A 20,586-nucleotide genomic window follows, 5' to 3' on the forward strand; every position below is an offset into this window, starting at 1 on the left:
AAAATGATATTCCTGAAACAGTTCTAAGCTGCTGTTTTTAAAGAAGCCAATAATTTTCTAAAACTGTATTCATAAAAAAAAAAAACATTGTTTGAGGTAACTCGCGAGTTGTTTTTGACTGTAGAACACAGATTATTCAGATCGCGCTGTCCACAGAAATGAGGTGCCGGCAAGCAGGCCAGGGGTACTGCAGTTAATTGAGCTGATTTCCCATTCCAAGTGAAGAAACATCTGTCACGCATTACATGAAGAACACGATGCATACCTTGAATGGATGACACAGGGATAAAAAGCCTATAGACTTAAGCATCATCAGCCTGACCCCTGTCTTTCTGGTTATAAGCACCTGCCTGAAGCATCTGCTCTGTATTGCCAGCAATGCAAAAGGAAACTTGATCTACAGCAGCTGCTCACTAGATGGCGCTGTCGTTGATGTATAAAAAGGCATGGTGTTAATGTTATTTGTTGTTGCTGAAGAGCAGATTCTGGACAGTGCAATTTATCACAAAGTATACAACAGAAACTAGAATTTAAGTGAATTTAAACAGGAAGCCATTAGTGATTGCACTGCAATAAAGACACTTCAATAAAAACTGAAGTCGTTTTCCCTGCGGAACTCTCTGTGTTTGTGTGTGTGTGTCCATTTGAACCAAACTGTTCAAACAAAAAACGAGCATTACCAAAAAAAAAAAAAAAGTTGAGTCAAGACAATCGCCAGCCTTGTCTATGAAATATGAAGCACAGGGACTGCGCTCTGTTTCTGCTCTGCATACAGTGGGTGCCTATTCTCATGCTTTCGCTGCTCCCCTGCATTCCAGTCTCCTTGTCTCCTGTGGGTATGTTCAGCCAAAAGCAGTTACGCAACCCGTGTGGTGCAGATTGAAATGAAACCGCAGGCTGCAGTGTGATTGGCCAGGCGCGCTGGGGCTGCGGCTCTGACATGTGTTGCAGGCGGTTGATTTTGTTCACTTCGTGAGCTGGTGAGCTGCATTGCATCCCGTGGAAAAGGTTCCCGCAACACAATGGTCATGAAACTCGCTTACTGGGATATCCGAGGGGTAAGGGATGAAGCAGCGGCGCGGTTGTTGTCATGCTGGGGAGGTGTTTGGGTTTAGTGTGACCTTCTGCAGATTAGTCGCGCAGCTCCGGGCGTTGTTAATATGTAGAGGTTTTGTCTGTACGCCACGATAAAAACAAGTTAAGGTTATGCGTTTTATTTTTTTTTCTTCAAGTTTGTTGATTTTGCATGCATGGACTTTGGTCAAATTTGCTGACGTTCCTCATTATTAACGCTGAAGTGCCTAAAAGGTCTTGCTCGGCGTGCGAAAGAGAAAACAAGTCGTGCATATCCCGATAAGTAAATCATTCTGCACACAGAGAGCGGGCTGTGCTGATACACATCGTGTGAGCAATGCAAACTGCAAGATAGCCAGCGAGCTGCGCTGTAACAGGGCTGTGACCATGCGTAAACTGTTTCAGCTCTTAAATACATATCTAGGAATGATTATTACAGTAAACTATTTATTCTACACGCTGTAAAACAGTTTGCATTTGGAAAAAAACAACAATAAACCACATCATACTGATTTTATATAAACAGTTTAGTCTACAACTATAAAAAAAAAAGATCGTGTTGCATATTCTTCCGCGCTCGTCTCTTTGCAGCTGGCTCAGCCCATTCGACTGCTACTGGAATACACTGGGACCCAGTATGAGGAGAAACTCTACTCCTGTGGAGAAGGTACACGGCTTCTTTATCCACTCCTCCTCCGCCAGGGAGCGCAGCGCTTGGTTTTGAAAGTGATGCGTGTCAGGGCGTGTTTACTGGCTTGTAACCGCAGGCTGCTAATTAAACTGCACAAGACTTCTCTGTAGAGAAGAATATTTTGGTTATTAACTTTTTTGGATGTAAAGGTAGTTCAGAAAATGCAAATATGTAATATCCAGCACTGTAAATAATGAGCTTCATTATCAGAACCAGAACCAGAACCAGGTGGTTCTGTTTTAGCAGTAATGCATGGGCCCTAAACTCCTGCTTTTTGTGTTGCACAGCTCCAGACTACGACAAGAGCTGCTGGTTTGATGAGAAGACGAAGCTGGGAATGGATTTTCCCAACGTACGTGTCTGTATGTGTGTGTGTGTGGCAGTGCTTCTGGGATAGCCTGTTTGATTGTGAAGCCAGTCATTGAGTCTTGATGAAAGCATGGTATTTATAGAGCTGTTTGCACAGTAGTCCACCAAATAGTTCTTCAGTCATTTTAATAAATGTAAACGGTAAGCTTTCATTGATAAGGTTTGCCTTTGTTTAACAATAATCCCCACACGCAGTACTTAGAGCCCAGACTGGACCTGCTGCTTCAGTAGTCTTGCGTCGGCATGCGGTGATCTGGGTTGTATTGAGAGCTTGTGGTCATTTCCAGCTCCCGTACTTGACGGACGGAGACCACAAGATCTGCCAGAGCAATGCCATCATGAGGTACATCGCCCGCAAGCACCACATGTGTAAGTGACACTCCGCACGCACCGGAATTCAAATGCATTGGAGACGGCTGGTTTCACAGGTCACCGCTGCTCTGTGAAACCAGCCCGCGCGCTCACCCGCGTCTCCTCCGTGGCTGCAGGTGGCGAGACGGAAGAGGAGATGATCCGAGTGGACGTGCTGGAGAACCAGGCCATGGATTTCCGGAACGGCTTTGTCATGCTGTGCTACAGCCCTGATTACGTGAGTACCCCCAGGGGACCAGCGCTCTCTGAAGCCTCCCCGCAATCAGGAGTCTGACTCTGTGCTGCTCATCTGTCCCTCCTTTAGGAGAAGAGGAGGCCTGGGTACATGTTGCAGCTGCCTGTGACGCTGAAGCAGTTCTCGGAGTTCCTGGGGGATCGGAAGTGGTTTGCAGGAGAGAATGTAAGCTGGGTGGGAGAGGTTGTGTTTTGCTAAATTAGGTGTTTTTGTACAGTGTTACCTGCAGGGCATTGTTTTAATTCTACATGAGATAAACCCACATGCAATCGATAGAGGGGTGAAGAGACTCTACAATAAAGTAAAAATCCATTTGAAATCCAAATTCTTGGGTCTCCAAAAGAGAAACCCGATCGTGCAATTCTACAGAGCAGAGCTTTCTGTTGTGTGTGTGTGTGTGTTCCTATGACTTGAAGTATTGGTTTGATCGGGGAAGGAGAGTCCTGTTCCTCTGCAGTGGATTTCTCTTCTGCAGATCACGTTTGTGGACTTCATCATGTACGAGCTCCTGGACCAGCACCAGATGTTCGAACCCAAGTGTTTGGATGAATTCCAGAACCTGAAGGAATTCCACAGCAGGTTCGAGGTGAGAAGCGCTTGGGGTTCCCATAGCGTTGCACTTGTAGGGTTAGGCTGAGGGCGGGGCTCCTTCTTAAAGGGAGAGTCGTCCCTACTGCGTTTACAGGGGAAATGTCGATGCTAACCCCGATGCTTTACATGCAGATGTGGATTGAAATGAGTGACCAAAGTTGTCTGCCATTAATGGTTCACATCGCTGTGTAGCCCACGGCATGCGTCTGGCTTGTGTGTCCTTGTGCTGCTCATGTCTGTCAACGGGGATGTGAAACCAGCCTTCTCTTCATCTTCCAGGAGTTGGAGAAGATTGCAGCCTTCATGAAATCCAAGAATTTCATAAAGACCCCGGTGAACAACAAGATGGCTCAGTGGGGCAGCAAGAAGGAATGAGAGACGCACAACGCTGGAGAACAAACCCAGCGTACAGAACGGCAGAGGACAACCTGAGCACTTCATACTGGAGACTGGGAGCGTTTCACTGGAGCCGTTTCTGTGCGTGTGTCAACCAGCACAGCAGAATCTGCTGCCCTGAAGAATTCACAATATTGTGAAACAAAACTACCCTTTAACAATAAAGACAACTGTGTGAAACGACTTCCCTGCTTTTTATTGTGGTATTTATTAATATACAGGTACACATTTTCAACAGATTTAACGTGCATTAGACCACGCTTATTTACATGAAGAACAAAAGGAAATAGATGCATACTAGAATATTCATATTCCTACATATTTATAGTCTAGATTTCTTTAGTTAATCTTGCTGTGTACGTTCAATGACAGAACACATGCAGGCTGTTCATGTGAATAAATGTGCAAATAGCTTTCTTCAGGATAAATAGACAGCCTTCTCTTACACTACCAAGGTTAAAGTCCAAGAATCTCTAATCTGTAAAAACCACTAATAAAGGCATCGCATACAGTCAGTATAAGAGTGATCTCAGATATTCCTACACTGCAGCCAGTGGGCATCAGTCTTGCTAACTTTAACTGCGTTACACTGTAGACGATTGAAGAATTCTAGGAGAGAGTTGCACAGTCTGTTTAAATATCTTTATGTAGATTCTGATTTCTTTTGCAGTGGAGCTGGGCAGGGTGAAAGTCCGGTTCTTTTGTCTGCCCTGGAGTTCCTGGGTATTCCGATTCTGTGTGTTCCGAGTTCTGCTTCTTTCACTGTGTGGAGGAGGGGGGGGGGCTGTTTCTCCAGCTCGCTGTCACTCACCTCTTGGTTCTCTTCGGGGTAGGGGGGGGGGTTTGGCTGGCGGCTCTGCTTTTATCGACCATAGTTTTCACTGGCGAGCTTTGACAAGGAGGGAGGGGAAAAACAAAACGGGGGGAATTAAAAAATCAGCACGCTGCAGGCGATCAGCCAAGGCGTCTTCCGAAACAGTTGTTTCGTTGACACCCCCTCACACTGTAACTTGGGAATACAGTTCAATACAATGTGCTTCTCTACAGCCTCCCAGGGCTCAAAAACGGTCAGTCCAGCCCAAGGGTAAGCAAAGCTCTGAACCCACGAAGGCTCTTCTCTATTAAGCAGGATTGTAAACTCAATACAGGGATCTCTGTGAATGCGCTCTGTTATAACGGCAGCATGTCAGTAACTCACCGCCAGGGAGGACTTGACAGCCTGCAGCTGGAAGAACACTCTACCGCCCTCTTCTGGACAGACAGTCTTGATCTCGTCACGGGTCATCCCCAGGAGCAAGGATCCGCTGAGCACTCCCAGGCAACGCACGGTACTGCCAAGGAGAAAGCATGTGAGCGTGCGCCGGCACACAGGGAGGGGTGTCGAAAGCGACAGCCTCGAATGCATGGAGGGGGTCTTACATTTTGGAGAAGCCCTTGTACTGAAGCCACGCTGTCACCTCCTCGGGTCTGGATTTTCTGTTCAGGGTCGAGGGTAGTTCCTGTGTGGATGGGTAGAGAGATGGAGATTAAACTCAGTTCACATCGTTGCTTTATTTTTATTACAATGCCAGTAAAATGGTTTAGTCGCAAAAATCCATTTAATAGCTACAGTGCCGTTACCGAAAGAAACCTAACAAATGACTGAGTCTTTTTTCATTAAAGAAAGTCGAAACGTTTTTCAGAGTGATCCGCATGTAATCTGCAGAGGACTTGCAGCAGGCCCTGCCCGTTCTCAGCTTCGCTAGAAAATCAGCTCCAATCCACGACTCTGACTCTAAATAAATGCATGCAGCCCAATTACAACGAGGCTGCAGGTCTCTCTACAGCGTTTCCCTTCCCACAGCCCGCGTTGCCAATGCAAGACCGGGGTGAGCAACGACCGCCCTGCCCCTCCCTCTGCTGGCAGGCTCATGCAGGTGTGAGTGCGAAAGGCCTGTCACTTTGACTCGGACTGTCTGTTAACGTCTCGCCGTGTTCCCGAGAAGGCTGAGATTGTGCTGGGGTGACCCCCCGGGCCGCACCTGGTAGACGTTCTGCTCTTGGTCCTCCTCCTCCACAGGCTCCAGCATGTTGTTGGGAACGAAGCCCTCCTCTTCTCGGACATTGCGCGCCCTGAACCACTTCTTACTCTTATCCAGCACCTGCACGGGAAGAGAGGAAGAGACACACAGGGTTCTGTATTATTCTGCATAGCTGCTGTTAAGAGGGGGCTGTATTATTCTGTATAGCCGCTGTTAAGAGGGGGCTGTATTATTCTGTATAGATGCTGTTAAGAGGGGGCTGTATTATTCTGTATAGATGCTGTTAAGAGGGGGCTGTATTATTCTGTATAGATGCTGTTAAGAGGGTGCTGTATTATTCTGTATAGATGCTGTTAAGAGGGTGCTGTATTATTCTGTATAGATGCTGTTAAGAGGGTGCTGTATTATTCTGTATAGATGCTGTTAAGAGGGGGCTGTATTATTCTGTATAGATGCTGTTAAGAGGGGGCTGTATTATTCTGTATAGATGCTGTTAAGAGGGGGCTGTATTATTCTGTATAGCTGCTGTTAAGAGGGTGCTGTATTATTCTGTATAGATGCTGTTAAGAGGGTGCTGTATTATTCTGTATAGATGCTGTTAAGAGGGTGCTGTATTATTCTGTATAGATGCTGTTAAGAGGGGGCTGTATTATTCTGTATAGATGCTGTTAAGAGGGTGCTGTATTATTCTGTATAGCCGCTGTTAAGAGGGTGCTGTATTATTCTGTATAGATGCTGTTAAGAGGGTGCTGTATTATTCTGTATAGATGCTGTTAAGAGGGGGCTGTATTATTCTGTATAGATGCTGTTAAGAGGGGGCTGTATTATTCTGTATAGATGCTGTTAAGAGGGGGCTGTATTATTCTGTATAGCTGCTGTTAAGAGGGGGCTGTATTATTCTGTATAGCTGCTGTTAAGAGGGGGCTGTATTATTCTGTATAGCCGCTGTTAAGAGGGGGCTGTATTATTCTGTATAGATGCTGTTAAGAGCGTGCTGTATTATTCTGTATAGATGCTGTTAAGAGTGTGCTGTATTATTCTGTATAGCCGCTGTTAAGAGGGTGCTGTATTATTCTGTACAGCTGTTGTATTATTCTGTATAGCTGCTGTTCTGCAAGGGGTTCCAGCAGAGTTCATACCAGCAGTATTTCTCCCTTCATGATGCTCAGCTCCTGGTTGTTTCTGGCCATGAAGTCGTACATCACCCGCATGAAGTGAGGCTGCTCGTCAGCGCTGAGTGAACACGGAACAGAAGCGTTAACAGTGTCTCATGAGACTGGCCGACACAATACAAGCACAATGAGATGTACCAGAGTCAGGAAACTCAACTAAAAGCTGTCCTAGTGTGCTACAATTGCACAGAGCTACTGCTATAGATTCCTACACTCTAGCATCTGAGTGCCTTATAAATTGGTTTCACTATTACAAAATCTATGTATTTTTAAACCTCTATTCTTTAATCTTGCGTTAAACAACAAGCCTATCCCTGTATGTTATTCCTGAATCTCTCCAGTTGCCACGGACTGCACTCGGCACTTACCGGACAGGTGGGAAGCGCCACGGTTCAGAATTTGGTTGCTAGAAAAGAAAAATGTCATTAATCGCACATACAGTCTCGGGCTCAATCCAAACTGCTCTGGTGTCTCTGCTACTAACAAACCCATCCCAACTGGCCCGGGCGCTCCTACCTGCTCAGGGAAGGACCTGTGCCGATGGCTGCTTCTCTGACTCTGACGGTCTCCGCGATCCCGTTCCAGGTTCCGTGTCGGTTCTGGAACAGGGGGCTCCCACCCATCGGAAAACTCTGGAACGTAGGGCGGGATTGAGTCTCCGTCCGGCCAGAGTGCTCTAGAAACAAATTGCTCGATTTACCTCCTGGGAATTCTCCAGAGCTTGCAGCTACCGAAGCCAAACAGGCATGCTCCGACACCACTACCTTCAGCAGTAGGTGGTTATGACTGACAAGCTGTACCGCAGTTTCAGATCTATCGCCAATCAAGGATCTGAGTAAAACATACAGAGTATCCACACTAGATCATTTTTTCTAGCGAATATAGGTTTATTGCTGATAGTGGAAATACCCATGCATGGGACAAGCAGATCACAAGATACGGCCTTCAATGTATCTGCTATACCTTGAAAAATGAGTTCACCATGACACGCAGTATCTTCACGTCGCGCAGCGCGTTCACAGTTATGAGGGTTCATTTGAGGTCTGCTGTGAGCAGAGCAGGGGCGTTTGGCAGCCCTGCTTCATTTAAGCGAGCGGGAGTCCGCTTGCAGTGAAAGGTCTGTTGAGGAGACTGTACCTGGGCAGGTTCCAGGCGTCCCCCAAGGCCTTCCAGAGACGGTGCTCGTCGGGAGTGACATTGTTCTCCAGCAGCTCGAGGGCTGGACGGATCAGCAAGGGGCTGAGAATGGAGGGAGCAAGGTCGGGCTTGGGGCAGTGTGACGTGATCTGGAGGGGCAAGAGCACACAAAGCTGCTGACAGAGAACACTAGACAGGGAAATGGAATTGAATCAGGCCTTTCAGAAATGAATGATGCACCCCACTTTTTACACTGGAGCCTGGAGTGGAATGAATAAGTGGATTAAATCACATGAAAAATGAAATTACTTACAAAGTTTAGTGCTGTGAAGAGCACGTGGACCAGATCGCTTGCACTGGGGTTTTGGATTTGACCATCCAGCTTACCCTGAATGAAAACAAGTTTACAAGCTAGTGAGAGAAACGAAAGAGTTTGGTAATGCAATAGAAGATGATGCAGCACAGGGACTAAGAGCTCATGTGATGAGACGAACTAACCAATCGTTTCTCCTCCCTAACCCATGGGGCCCCAGCCAACACCTGCAACTTGGCAAACCGGGATTCAATCCAACAAGCTCCTGATTGCTTGACTCTCCGTGCATGACAGTGAGAGCTACAGATCTACGCGTGATCGAAAGTAACTGTTTACAAGGGCTGCAGAGGACTGCAACATCTTAAAGGCAGAAAAATCAATACGCGCAACCATACAGCGAGCGAGCTGTATCAACCAGAAGAGTGCACGATGACAGAGGTGTAACTGAGCATGCAAATCACATTCAAACAATGCACACGTATTTACATACCAGCAGGTTGAATCCGTATTTCATTTTCTGGAGACAGGAGGCAAACTCTTGCAGTGGCGGTAACCCTGCAGTGCCTACAGAGAATCAGAAGCCAGCAGATTCAGTCACACTGCAGATCCCACTCTCTACTCTGCCACACACCGTACCTGCTGTTCTCTTAAACCACGGGATCTCTGGCTCAGTGCGGCACGTACACTATCACTTAGAACTGACTGAAACAGTTCAGAGCCACCAGGTGGCAGTACAATTAAAGGAATGAAAATTGATTGGTAAAGGGTGGCACTATATTTTGGTATAAAATTTGGCACAGCACTTGACTTCATTCCCCCCCCCCCCCCCCCCCCCCCCGCTCGCCTTTGTCTTTCTTGCTTTTCTTCTTGCTCTTCTTGCCGGTACTCTGAGCCGCCACACCTTCGTTCAGCTGCAGGGTGAAGAGCTCCAGATCGCTCAGCACGTGATTGAGGATCTCCTGCAGGGAGGGAGGGAGGGAGGGAGGGAGGAGAGAGAGGAGAGAGAGAGAGAGAGAGAGAGAGAGAGAGAGAGAGAGAGAGAGAGTGAGTGAGTCAGGCGTACTTGGAGAAATACTTCGAGTGGGTCACACCAAACTGCCGTCCGCAGAACGCCTGATCTCTCTGTAAATGACGATTACAGTTTGGGCTGAAAGCGCTGGAGCTGACTGACCATATTCCTGTGGGACTCAGCCATGCTGACTACAGGCTGCTCCTGATTCCTCTCCTCCTCCCTGGGGCGGTGTTGGTAAAAGTCAGGGAACTTGTCTGAAACACACAAGGCAACACGGGACAGGTAACCCTATAATACTGCCACACCCCCCCTCCAACAAACCTTTAAGGTGTTTTTATTTACCTTTAGTTTGCTGCTGAGTGACAGATATTCTAATCTGTCTGGTTTTGCGTGATTAAGTCCATACAACACCCTACCTGTGCGTAAAGTAACTGGTATGAAAATAAACCTTTACCATATTCTGGGCCGTCCCAGGGAGGGGTGGACTGATCCAGGCCGGACCACCTGTCCTCAGGCTGCGAGGGAGGCAGGGGTTTGCCCTGAAACCTCCCTGGCGCTGGCTGGGCTAAGATGCTCTCGAGATTGTTCCTGCGGGAAACCGGAAACAGAACATTCTTTTTGGAAGCACAGGGATCGCTGTAAAGGAAGGTCGCAGCTTTGAACACTCAACACACAGGGGCTACTAAAATGACGTGAGGGAGCAAAGCCTACAGCATTACAAATTATAATGCACCTTTCAGCTCATGAAAACACCAGAGCTCAAAACCTTCCAATAGCTTTGTTTGAATGCACTGATTACACGTGACTGCAGGCGTGCCTGACCTGGTGCTCTTACCTGATGTTGTCCTGGTCTCCTTGGCTCTCTCTCTTCTCCTGGAGCAGCTTCTCCATGTCGCTCTGAATGTGCTCAGCCTGCAGAGAGGAGGAGGAGGAGGGATGCTGGTCACTCCAGTGAGAATGGACACTACTGACAGCAGTCAGCACTGAGATAGGCTGCCATGATCCAAACTGTTTATCAAGCAAACCCGCTTGGTCATTTTTAACTGTGTGAAACATCGTGTGGTTCAGATGTCAGCTAGAGAGGTAGGAGCAGTCCCACCGGCCTGTCTTGTGCAGCGAGTGTAGGAGCCTGTGCGCAGGCCTCTCTGCAGGGCTACTCACCCCGATCTCCTCGCACTGGAACAGGAAGACGCTGTGGCCCCTCCTGCTGCGCTCTCGCACCGTCACTGTCAGGATGGAGTTGTAGACGCAGCTCTGCAGCACGGCCGTGCACTCCTGCACACTGTCCAGAGAGAAGGACTCCAGCTCCTCCTGCACATGCACACACACAGACAAGCACGCACGCACACAGAGACAAGCACACACAGAGACAAGCACGCACACACACAGAGCAAGCACACACACACAGAGACAAGCAAACAAACACACACACACAGAGCAAGCACACGCACAAACACACAAAGAGCAAGCACACACACACAGAGCAAGCACAAACACACACAGAGCAAGCACACACACACACAGAGCAAGCACACGCACAAACACACACAGAGACAAGCACGCACACACACACACACAGAGCAAGCGCACACACACACAGAGACAAGCACGCACATACACAGAGATAAGCACACACAGAGACAAGCATACACACACACAGAGGAAATGAGAAGTGGGATTAAAGTGATTGCAGCTTGGGGCAAGTCAACAAACAACAATGCCACCTGGCTATTGTGATGTCACACTGCTGGGAAGACTTTTTCAATATGAGTGCTAATGGGTCCAAAAGGATGACATTACTGTAGAATGTGCAGTATCCCAACCCCCTAGAGCCGGAATGCTGGATATACACGATATGGGATACGAGGTCTGGCACTCGGAGTGGGAGATGACCAGGAGGATCATGATAAGCTTGTACACCTCTGGAGTTTCATGGTGTACAAACCCTGAACTGGACCGGTCTGGTTGGAATGACCGCTCGTTGACTGACCCTCGGACCCTCCTCACCTTGGTCTCAATGTCGGTCAACTGCAGGCTGCCGTCCTTGACCTGCAGGATCATGTCCTGACCCCACACCCTGCCCTTGGCGTCCAGCAGCTTGAGCCTGGCGATGCAGTCGTCCACGCTCCGCACCTCCTTTTGGTCAAGCCCGCAAGTGAACAGGTGCTGCGGACAGAAGAAGACCGGAGATTACAGGATCACGTACTTTATAACTGATTACAGGACCATGTGCTTTATAACTGCTTCGTTCAGCAAGTCCTCAATGCACGGCTACTGTAGCAAGGCTTCACCTTACCTCCACTCTGTACTGGAAAACGTCTGGCTGTTTCAACATGGTCTCAGCATACTCCTTCCTCTGCTCTGTTGAGAAAACAAAGGGAAAGAACTGAAAAAAGAAACACTGAAGCACAGTAAAGCTCAAGGCAAGGACTTTCCTGCTGCTATTTTATAGAAACTTTTTTTTATTAACTTTTTTTCCCCTCCCAAGTACTTGATCGCCCGTGTTGCTTTGTGGTCGTGCATATTTAAAATAATACAGATGGTTTGCACAGACAGATAAATATATTTCCCTTCCATGTGGGCTGGCCAAGCCTTCCCCCTGCTACACACCGTGGCATGGTGAGCTGTCACTGGGGCAGCAATACTTACGGTATATGGTCTTGGCACTGGGTCGGGAGATGCTGCCGGACCTCTGTGCCACTGGACCACCTGCACTGTACCCACTGAAACAGAACCAGAACATGGATCAATGATCCCCTCTCTGTGAATCAGACTCCAAAGCAGCACAAGCCAGATGAAAGCTTATTTTTGCCTGCTGGTCTGCCATGTTTAATACGCTTCACCATACCTCGCTATTCTTTACAATGCTGAGCCTGTGCTTCATTACACTTTGCTGTGCTTTCACTAGGGGGCTCTTTTCTAAGGGTGAGGAGCTACCTGACCTCAATACTCTCACTGGCTTTCATACATGCTTCATGCTGTGAGGAGTAGGTATCACAGGTCTGGCATCAAAGATTGTTAATACAGGTTTCCTCTCTATTTCTTTCAGGTGCAAAAAGTTCTTCAAGCAAAGAGGAACGAACTGAGATTGTCCGCAGTTTGGCATTGATGCCCGAGCCCCTGTGACAGATGTTACATTTTCATGGGATGGTCCTGGGGTGTTTGTATCCGTAGGGTTTTGAAACATTCCCAAACCAGTTCCCTAACACGGAGAGGAAGAGGAAGAGCTGGGAACCCTTACTTGGACTGGGAATATCTTCCAGTGTCCTCTGAGTGGGACTGGCCTTGATACATCCTTCAAGGTGAGCTTCAATGATCTAGAACAGAGAAAACAGACCTCTGTAAGAGACACAGGCTTCTGTATGCTGCGCAACACTGTCAACACTGCCTGGCAATGCTCCATCGAGTGAAACGCGCTGTACGCTGTAATAAAACAACTCCCTTCCCACTGGCCTGAAAGACGAAGGTTTTAACCTCCCAGTACGGTAAGAATCCGCCAAACCAGCTCTGTTTTAAACCCCAAGGAAACAACTCGCCTTTGCAGCGACACACAAAATAAAAACCCACCTCAACCAGAATGGCTCCAGAATGCTCTGCTTGCCCTCTTTCATTACGGACGGAAAAGTCGGTTAATGTTTAATTCGATTGGATTTTCTGTGACGTCAGAAGAGGGCGTGTCGTTGGAACCGAGAATCCTGAGAATCTCTGAACATTCCAGGCACCTGATTACTTTCAATCGCCTTGGTTACCAGAATAAACGGAAGGAATTTCTTAAAGGTGTAACCCTGCGTTTCTATCAGCTTCTCACAAAGCGATATTATCTGTTGATATCGCACACACCTGCGTGGCAAGAAGGCAGAAGCACCATAGAATTGAGCTGTTAGACATGTGACTGGGGTACACAGTAATATATAGGAGATGCATCTCCCTGGTTCTGTCAGCACAGGACACTCGATCTGCCAGATCTACTCCGTGCTGTAATGGAGAGAGATCATCTAACCCCAGTGCACTGGAAAGCATTGCTTCAGCTTGCATTATTGTGTTGAAACTGGGCAAAGTTCATCTGCTATCTGCTAAGATGCTGAAAGAATACACCTTTGAACTCAAAGAGAACATCTGAGTCTCAGGGTGTGATAAATGATTAAGCTTCAAAAGAGCTCTTCCGCACCTTAGAACAGCAGAGTATTTAAAAAAAAAGAAAAAAAAAAGAGAAATATACCAGAGACTCAAAATTAAGTTAGAGATTATGTTTTTTTTAGGGTCGATTTCATCAACCCAGAGCTTGATTCATTATGAGACAGACAAGGAAAAATAACATTGACTGAAGAAGCGATGCCTTTTATGGATAGGGTTACATTATGAATCCGTGCTCACTGGGAAAGATTAGGCTTTTTAACTGGCATGACAAGGTATTCTGACAGGTAAAGAGTAACAGAACGCACTGGGGGTGTCAAAAACGACACCGGTCTTACCGTTGAGAACCAGCTTGTGATCTTCACAGCGTATATACAGAGTGTGTTCAGACTCAGGAGAGTCCATGCACACTCTCATCAGAACCAGCTTGTGATCTCCACAGCATATATATACAGAGTCTGTGATTCAAGACTCAGGAGAGTCCATGCACACTCTCATCAGAACCAGCTTGTGATCTCCACAGCGTATATACAGAGTCTGGTCAGACTCAGGAGAGTCCATGCACACTCTCATCAGAACCAGCTTGTGATCTCCACAGCGTATATACAGAGTCTGTCAAACTCAGGAGAGTCCATGCTCACTCTCAGCTTGTGATCTCCACAGCGTATATACAGAACTCAGGAGAGTCCATGCACACTCTCATCAGAACCAGCTTGTGATCTCCACAGCGTATATACAGAGTCCATGTTCAAACTCAGGAGAGTCCATGCATCACTCTCATCAGAACCAGCTTGTGATCTCCACAGCGTATATACAGAGTGTGGTCAGACTCAGGAGAGTCCATGCACACTCTCATCAGAACCAGCTTGTGATCTCCACAGCGTATATACAGAGTCTGTTCAAACTCAGGAGAGTCCATGCACACTCTCATCAGAACCAGCTTGTGATCTCCACAGCGTATATACAGAGTGTGTTCAAACTCAGGAGAGTCCATGCACACTCTCATCAGAACCAGCTTGTGATCTCCACAGCGTATACAGAGTCTGTTCAGACTCAGGAGAGTCCATGCACACTCTCATCAGAACCAGCTTGTGATCTCCACAGCGTATATACAGAGTGTGTTCAAACTCAGGAGAGTCCATGCACACTCTCATCAGAACCAGCTTGTGATCTCCACAGCGTATATACAGAGTCTGTTCAGAGGTCCAGCTCCAAATTATAGGAAGTTGTTTTGTTCACTCATCACTTAAGAATGTGTGTTAAATTACTTCAGTTTATCTACTATACCACGGGAGTCTATTACAAAAATAAAAAGGACTCTACTGTCGTTTGACAATTCAGTCAACGATTCTGACATAGTCCGAGACTGATCACAATTGGACAATTTGTACCTGATTAAAATATATAAATACAACCAAATGGAAATCTGTGTAAACTCTCAGATGTGGTTTACATGCAAACGAAGCAAGGACGCTGCCCTATTCCCATCCCCCAGCGCAGCAGGCTCCTCAGTGCTGACAAAACTGCTTTTAAACCAAGCGTCAGTGTTGCGATCCATTTCTGACAAAGACAACAAAAACGTCAAAAGCTTGACAGAGATTCTTAAGTCAACTCCTTTGATCTACAAATATAATAATGACAGTACCTGATTGCAGTGTCGTGTTCTTCCTCACTGTAACGAATTAATTCGGCTCTTCTTTTCCTTGGGTGTACATTTCAGCACATCACTCGATCACTTTCCCAGCAACGGAGAAAACACGCAGGAATGGCCATAAAAGCAGAGTAAAGTCCACCTGTTCCCAGCACTGTAGTGAGAGCACAGGGTGTGGATAAGCAGGGCGCTCCCGATTCAAACGGGGCTTTTCAGCTTGTAAAAGTGTGTAATACGCAATTAGAGTCATAGATAATGACATAGACACATATTTATACAGAAGCAATCTATTAACTTTATGCTTTAAATAAAGATGTTAAAATCCCACTGCCACTTCCCTCCCAATCACTCTGTACTTGTAATTTATACAGCCAACAGTGACACCTGGTGAACAATGTACAATACAGACTGAAACCGTTTAACTTTGCAGACCAACCCCACAGCTGCAGTGATTAGACAGAAAGCAAGTGTGCTTTACCTTGCTTGTTTTTGGTCGGGCCAGGTCCTAAGTAATCGTTTCAAAGACACTGCTTTCCAGCGCACATTAACGCCAAAACTTGACACACTGAGTCTAGCCCCCCCCCCCCACCTCTATGGTCAGGATATTTGTTTGTGTAGGAAATGATTGCATCTTGCTCTCCAAAACATCACCACCTAACATCCATTTTTGACGCTGCAGAGACCTGAACATATCACTTTTCAGAACAAGACAAACACATGCACAGATTCCAAAGGAGCAGACAAAGGTTTAAGAGGAAATAGGTTTATTTATAATTAAACACAATGAGCAGTTCTCCAGACACACAAGGGGCGCGGAGGGGGGCTCCGAAGATGATTTCTCACGTTCTTCGGGGGCAAGTGCTGATTAGACGGTGGCCCGAGCCTGTTCTATCTTGGCTAACATTTTCAGATCAGTGATGCACTTGGCAATGCTCTCCTTCTCCTGTGAAAGGAAACACAGTTTACATGTCAAACATGACTAAGAGGCGTCAGACTTCAGCGAGGGGAAGTGCCTTCTGTTGCAAACAATATTGTGAAAATACTAAACGTCAGTTTATTTTTTTTAAGCAGTGGAGACTGAGTTACTTGCCCCAGGTCAGAGTCGTTTGAGCTGCCTGGATATTGGTTATTCAAACTAACCAAATGCTGCTAAGTTTCCTTTTACAATCCCCACCACCTGGATTGGAAAAGCCCTCAAGCCCTCGAGCGAAGAGGCCCAAGCCCCCAGTCTGCAGCGTGCTGGCGTACCTGCTGAGGTGTGATGCTCTTCACCACGCTTTTCTCCACCCAGCTGACCAGGTGCTCCTGCTCCATGCGTCTCTGCAGGTTCTGAAGAGCGATCTGGTAGTCAAGGCGTTTCTTCACCTCGCTGGTCACCATGTGCAGCCTCTCTCTGTAGTTGATCTCCAGCAGCATCGCCACGTTGTTCTGCAAAAGGAGGAGGAGAAGGAACAAGCTCTGTACAAAAAGCAAGCCACGTCTTCAAGACGTTCTGTCTGTCGTCAGGCTGCATTTTCCACTTCCCCCTTATTAAGCAGTTCAATTTAAAAGCACGTTGAATTACAGAATCTGCTTTTTCTTACACAATAAATCACGAGTGCCTTGGAAAACCAGGACCTAGCATCCCTTCATGTTTCACGCTCAACATCCACAAGGGACAGACCTCCCCATACACAACCGTGGAGCGACTGTAATTAAGGTTCAGCCACTCAGAGGGCTTTTCAACATGCTCTACTGTAGTTTGACAATTCATAAAGTCAGCTATGCCCAAGGTGAATCAGAATGTGTCCGTTTCTAAAATAAAAGAAACACTAGCGACATTTAGTTTCGCCATACAACAAAACTGACAACGAAATCTGTGTCAACTTTCAGCTGTGGTTACAAAGCAATGACGCTGCCCTATTCACATCCACTAGCGCAACACACTCCTTTTCTATGGTCAGAAAACTACTAAATGAAAGCATCAGGGTTGTTTTCACGTCCCATTTCTGACAGACAAAGGGAACAAAAAACTGCCTAAGCTGAAGAGGCGACAGATGAAGTGACAGAAGCCTCTGATACAGTCCCAAGGCCTGGATGGTAAGATCGTCACCCTCTTAGCGTCGAACAGGTTCTGCCTGCCCTCTGCTCTCCACTGCTCCTTCTTCTCGTCTTCAATGGCTTGTTGCAGGTTGCTGACTGCCAGCCCTTTCACTTCTTGCACCTTGGCTACTTTCTCCTGTGAAACACAAGACCAGCACACGCTAAGGAGCAGGAAATACAAACCGTGTGCAAACAGCAATACTCCACACTTTTCCTTCTGCCCCTGCCCCCCCCGCATTCATTCAATTAAACGCAACTTTTCAGAACGACAGCCATCTCGCACATTTTTGTATTATGGTCCTGTTTGCATCCCCTCACAACGTGAGCAATGATCCATCCCCACTGTTATTAAGCACAGCAACACAGAAAAGGGTTCGTACGTCGTTCAGTTTGTCAGCGAACGCAGCCACGCTGGGTCCGAACTTCTTGATCCCGTAAACGATGACGATGCCGATGGAAGCAGCAGCAAACGTTTCATGGTTAATTACGTAGATTTCCTTCGACAGCAGGTATGTCAGGAGACCAGTTCCCAGCACGTAGGGTCCTAAAGAAATCAACACATGCAGAGTCTTTTGGACACGTAGTTTAGCTCTTCAGCAATGCAATGGGCTTCAAGGTAGAGTTTCTAGAAACAAGACTGCTGTTCCCTAAACAGTTATTTATTCCCCAGACCACCTGACCCCACTAACTAATAGTTTGTGAGCATACAAAATAAATGACTCTACTATAGCTGAGTTCTTTGTAACTGAGTTATGCATTACTTACTACAACTGTAGTTCAATAAATATGCAAAGTTGCACATTCTACACCACTGGCTCCCGAGATGTAGTCCAGTCCAGGTTTTTACTCCAAACAGGTTCTAAGATAGCTAACTGAACCTGCTAAGAGAGCCAATTAACTGATTTAGGACCTGGTTAGAACAAAGACCAGGACTGGAACAGATCTTAAGGGCCGGAATGCAGTACCAGTGTCCTACACTGACCTGTGACACCAGTTTTGGGGTACAGAAACTGGAAAATCTCCTCCGGAATCAAGCCAAAGCGCACTTTGCCTCCTTTCTCGGGTAGCGCGGGGACTGGAGCCAGACTCTGCTGGCCAGTGTGGAAGGACCGGGATGCCTGCACCAGACTGGGGAAAAACAGATTGTAGAACAAGATCACACGGCAGGAACTTAAAAACTGCGCCAGCAAAACAGGAGGTTACAGGGTCCTGCAGCCTCTCCACACCCCTGAGCAATAGAGGTCTGCGGTCTGCTTCCAGCCCAGTTAAAACAAAAAACAACAGCTTACCCAGCACCTAGAGGGGCACTGCTCTTCAGGACAGGAGCTGGGAATACAAAGCAGAAGGGTCAGTCAAAGCAAGGAGGAGTACCACCCTTCATGGGCTCTGCTGTATCTCTCATACAAGAACAGCAAGCCCCGGATCACTGCTAGAGTCCCCAATACCAGTGGACAGCGAGCCCTGGCACTGTATGTACACTAGCAGTCAGAGGTGGAAATAACTCTCCCATTGCATTCAATTCAGTTCTACTCCATATCTTTCAGTGAGCTTCAGGTCACACCTGATCTAACGCAGAGTCGAACAGTAGAGGTCAGCCGCTGACCGTAAAGCCCGGAATGGCCCTGACTGCTACGCAAAGACTCTCATTTCCGTCTGATTGACTTCAATTAGCAGCAAAACATTGTGCTCTTTTAGGACCAGCACCTGACGCGTTTACTGCCACGTTCGGACCTGTCAGATTTAGTAGACTGACCAAAACAAATCGAGCGTGTCTAGAAATGACAGCATTTCACCCAATCACTAAATTCAGTGTGCCATTGTGCAAGCTTGAAACATCTACTACTGTCACCACTGGGGCCTAAACACGCTACCGATCGCTGCAATGACATTCTGTCGATTATATATCGCAACATACAGACACGTTAACGCGAGTCCACGACATACAGCCAGCTGGTTCTCGACACTGCATTTTGAATTGCATTCCTGCAGGCCCGTACTGATTGAATGCAATCTGGTTCGGGTGTGTACCCTTCATTTAAATCACACTGCAGTGACGCTATTTAAAAACAAGCCTCTGTTAGCACTAACCTGCGCTGCAGCAGGAGAGACACTTTCACAGCATCGCTCGTTTGCTGCGCTAAGGTCATTGCAAAGCAAGGATTACTCTAATCTTCTGTCGCTTTCATTGCCTGACCGGCGGCCGCCCTGACTTCGGCTTACCCTTGAGCTGGGTTCCCGGCTCAAACTACTAAGCACTGGCGTGGATATTTTGGCTGGATGTACCTGAAACGAGTATCAGTCTGGACAGCATGTTGCGTCTCTCTTGCAAGGCCGGGCTGTCTTTGCACTCCACGCCGCTTTCCCTTGCTCTGCTCTCGGCCTGTCTGCTGCCCTTCTACCGTGGTGAGGGACAACGCTGTGTCGGGACTGCGCAGAATCCGAACCAGCCGAGTTCACGCCGGCCACTCATCGCGAGAGTCCTCAGAGTCACGGTGAGGGGGAATGGCGGCTGTGAAGCAAAACCGGGCGCCATATTGGTAAAGGACGCCAGGGGTCGCTTTTTCACACGAATCCGCTGTGTGGGCTTCCCTCTCAACGACCAGCAACTTTTGCTGCCTGCCAAGATCGACTGCAAATACTTTTTTTTAGAAAACAAACTGGTTTAATACAAGTGGTTATAGGTGTGGTAACATACAGCTGAAATGCAAAAACAGAGGTTCCCTCTATCACACTTAATTTCGCCAGTATTGCATGCGTGAATTATACATTTTTGGGAAAAAAATTGAATCATTTAAAAAAGGTGATGGGGAGGTTTGTAAGTCAGTTATTTGATTTATGAAATACAAACACAGGGTTGGGTCTGGCAGGGCAAGTCTGATTCTAGGAGGAATGCAGCGGGAGTCCACACACAAGCCTTAAAGAACACTGCTGGACACAACTATACGGATCTCCTTAGGAACAGTCTTTGAGATTTGCAATCCTGGTGTGCAATAGTGGCTCAGTAAACAGAGAAATCAGACAGGCCTAGACAGGGGCAACAGGCAGGAGAAACGTCAGTGCTAATGCCCTTGTTTGCACTGAGGTTGTTTTGTGAGGGGCATTTAGAATCACCCCCAAATGTACCACGGCTCTACCACGCCATCTTTCTGTTTGGTTAAATATTCTGGGTCAAATATACAAAGGGCCACTAAAGGCGCTACTTATTAAAAAACATTCTGCAAATGCAAAGCTGAGACTTGGGATGCCTTTCAAATATATTATAAATGCATACCTGAAATGCAAATGCATTTTGATGCTGACTTATTCTAAAAAAAAAAAAACTGAAAACAGGTCAAG

The 20,586-nt window shown here is 47.1% G+C and overlaps 3 protein-coding genes across 4 annotated transcripts; 1 reads left to right on the top strand and 2 right to left on the bottom strand.

Annotated features, from left to right (window-relative positions):
- The first annotated feature begins 932 nt into the window (after window positions 1-932).
- LOC121300060 (glutathione S-transferase Mu 1-like) lies at window positions 933-3,911 on the top strand. The gene is made up of 8 exons (XM_041228426.1): window positions 933-1,058; window positions 1,666-1,741; window positions 2,053-2,117; window positions 2,422-2,503; window positions 2,623-2,723; window positions 2,811-2,906; window positions 3,217-3,327; window positions 3,612-3,911. Exons 1-8 carry the CDS (start codon window positions 1,023-1,025, stop codon window positions 3,705-3,707), a joined length of 663 nt encoding a protein of 220 aa, XP_041084360.1. The 5' UTR covers window positions 933-1,022; the 3' UTR covers window positions 3,708-3,911.
- Window positions 3,912-4,355: 444 nt separating this feature from the next.
- LOC121300059 (epidermal growth factor receptor kinase substrate 8-like) lies at window positions 4,356-15,216 on the bottom strand. Of its 2 annotated transcripts, none has more exons than XM_041228424.1 (20): window positions 15,163-15,216; window positions 12,625-12,700; window positions 12,033-12,106; window positions 11,680-11,744; window positions 11,391-11,549; window positions 10,545-10,694; window positions 10,219-10,295; window positions 9,838-9,971; window positions 9,543-9,637; window positions 9,216-9,330; window positions 8,862-8,935; window positions 8,372-8,446; window positions 8,059-8,207; window positions 7,438-7,597; window positions 7,290-7,327; window positions 6,889-6,982; window positions 5,750-5,869; window positions 5,148-5,227; window positions 4,927-5,059; window positions 4,356-4,617 (listed from the first exon to the last, which is right to left on the bottom strand). In XM_041228424.1, exons 2-20 carry the CDS (start codon window positions 12,675-12,677, stop codon window positions 4,591-4,593), a joined length of 1,872 nt encoding a protein of 623 aa, XP_041084358.1. In that variant the 5' UTR covers window positions 12,678-12,700; window positions 15,163-15,216; the 3' UTR covers window positions 4,356-4,590. The 2 variants fall into 2 exon arrangements, with proteins under 2 accessions (XP_041084358.1, XP_041084359.1); XM_041228425.1 differs by lacking the exon at window positions 15,163-15,216 and adding an exon at window positions 12,951-12,972.
- Window positions 15,217-15,915: 699 nt separating this feature from the next.
- Window positions 15,916-19,685, bottom strand: LOC121299446 (ATP synthase F(0) complex subunit B1, mitochondrial-like). Its single transcript, XM_041227140.1, has 7 exons — window positions 19,534-19,685; window positions 18,540-18,576; window positions 18,233-18,378; window positions 17,631-17,794; window positions 17,261-17,386; window positions 16,417-16,596; window positions 15,916-16,111 (listed from the first exon to the last, which is right to left on the bottom strand). The coding sequence occupies exons 1-7, from the start codon at window positions 19,559-19,561 to the stop codon at window positions 16,034-16,036; spliced, it is 759 nt and encodes a 252-aa protein (XP_041083074.1). The 5' UTR covers window positions 19,562-19,685; the 3' UTR covers window positions 15,916-16,033.
- Between the last annotated feature and the right edge of the window lie 901 nt (window positions 19,686-20,586).

This window comes from Polyodon spathula, chromosome 25, assembly GCF_017654505.1.
Source record: "Polyodon spathula isolate WHYD16114869_AA chromosome 25, ASM1765450v1, whole genome shotgun sequence".
Taxonomy (NCBI): domain Eukaryota; kingdom Metazoa; phylum Chordata; class Actinopteri; order Acipenseriformes; family Polyodontidae; genus Polyodon; species Polyodon spathula.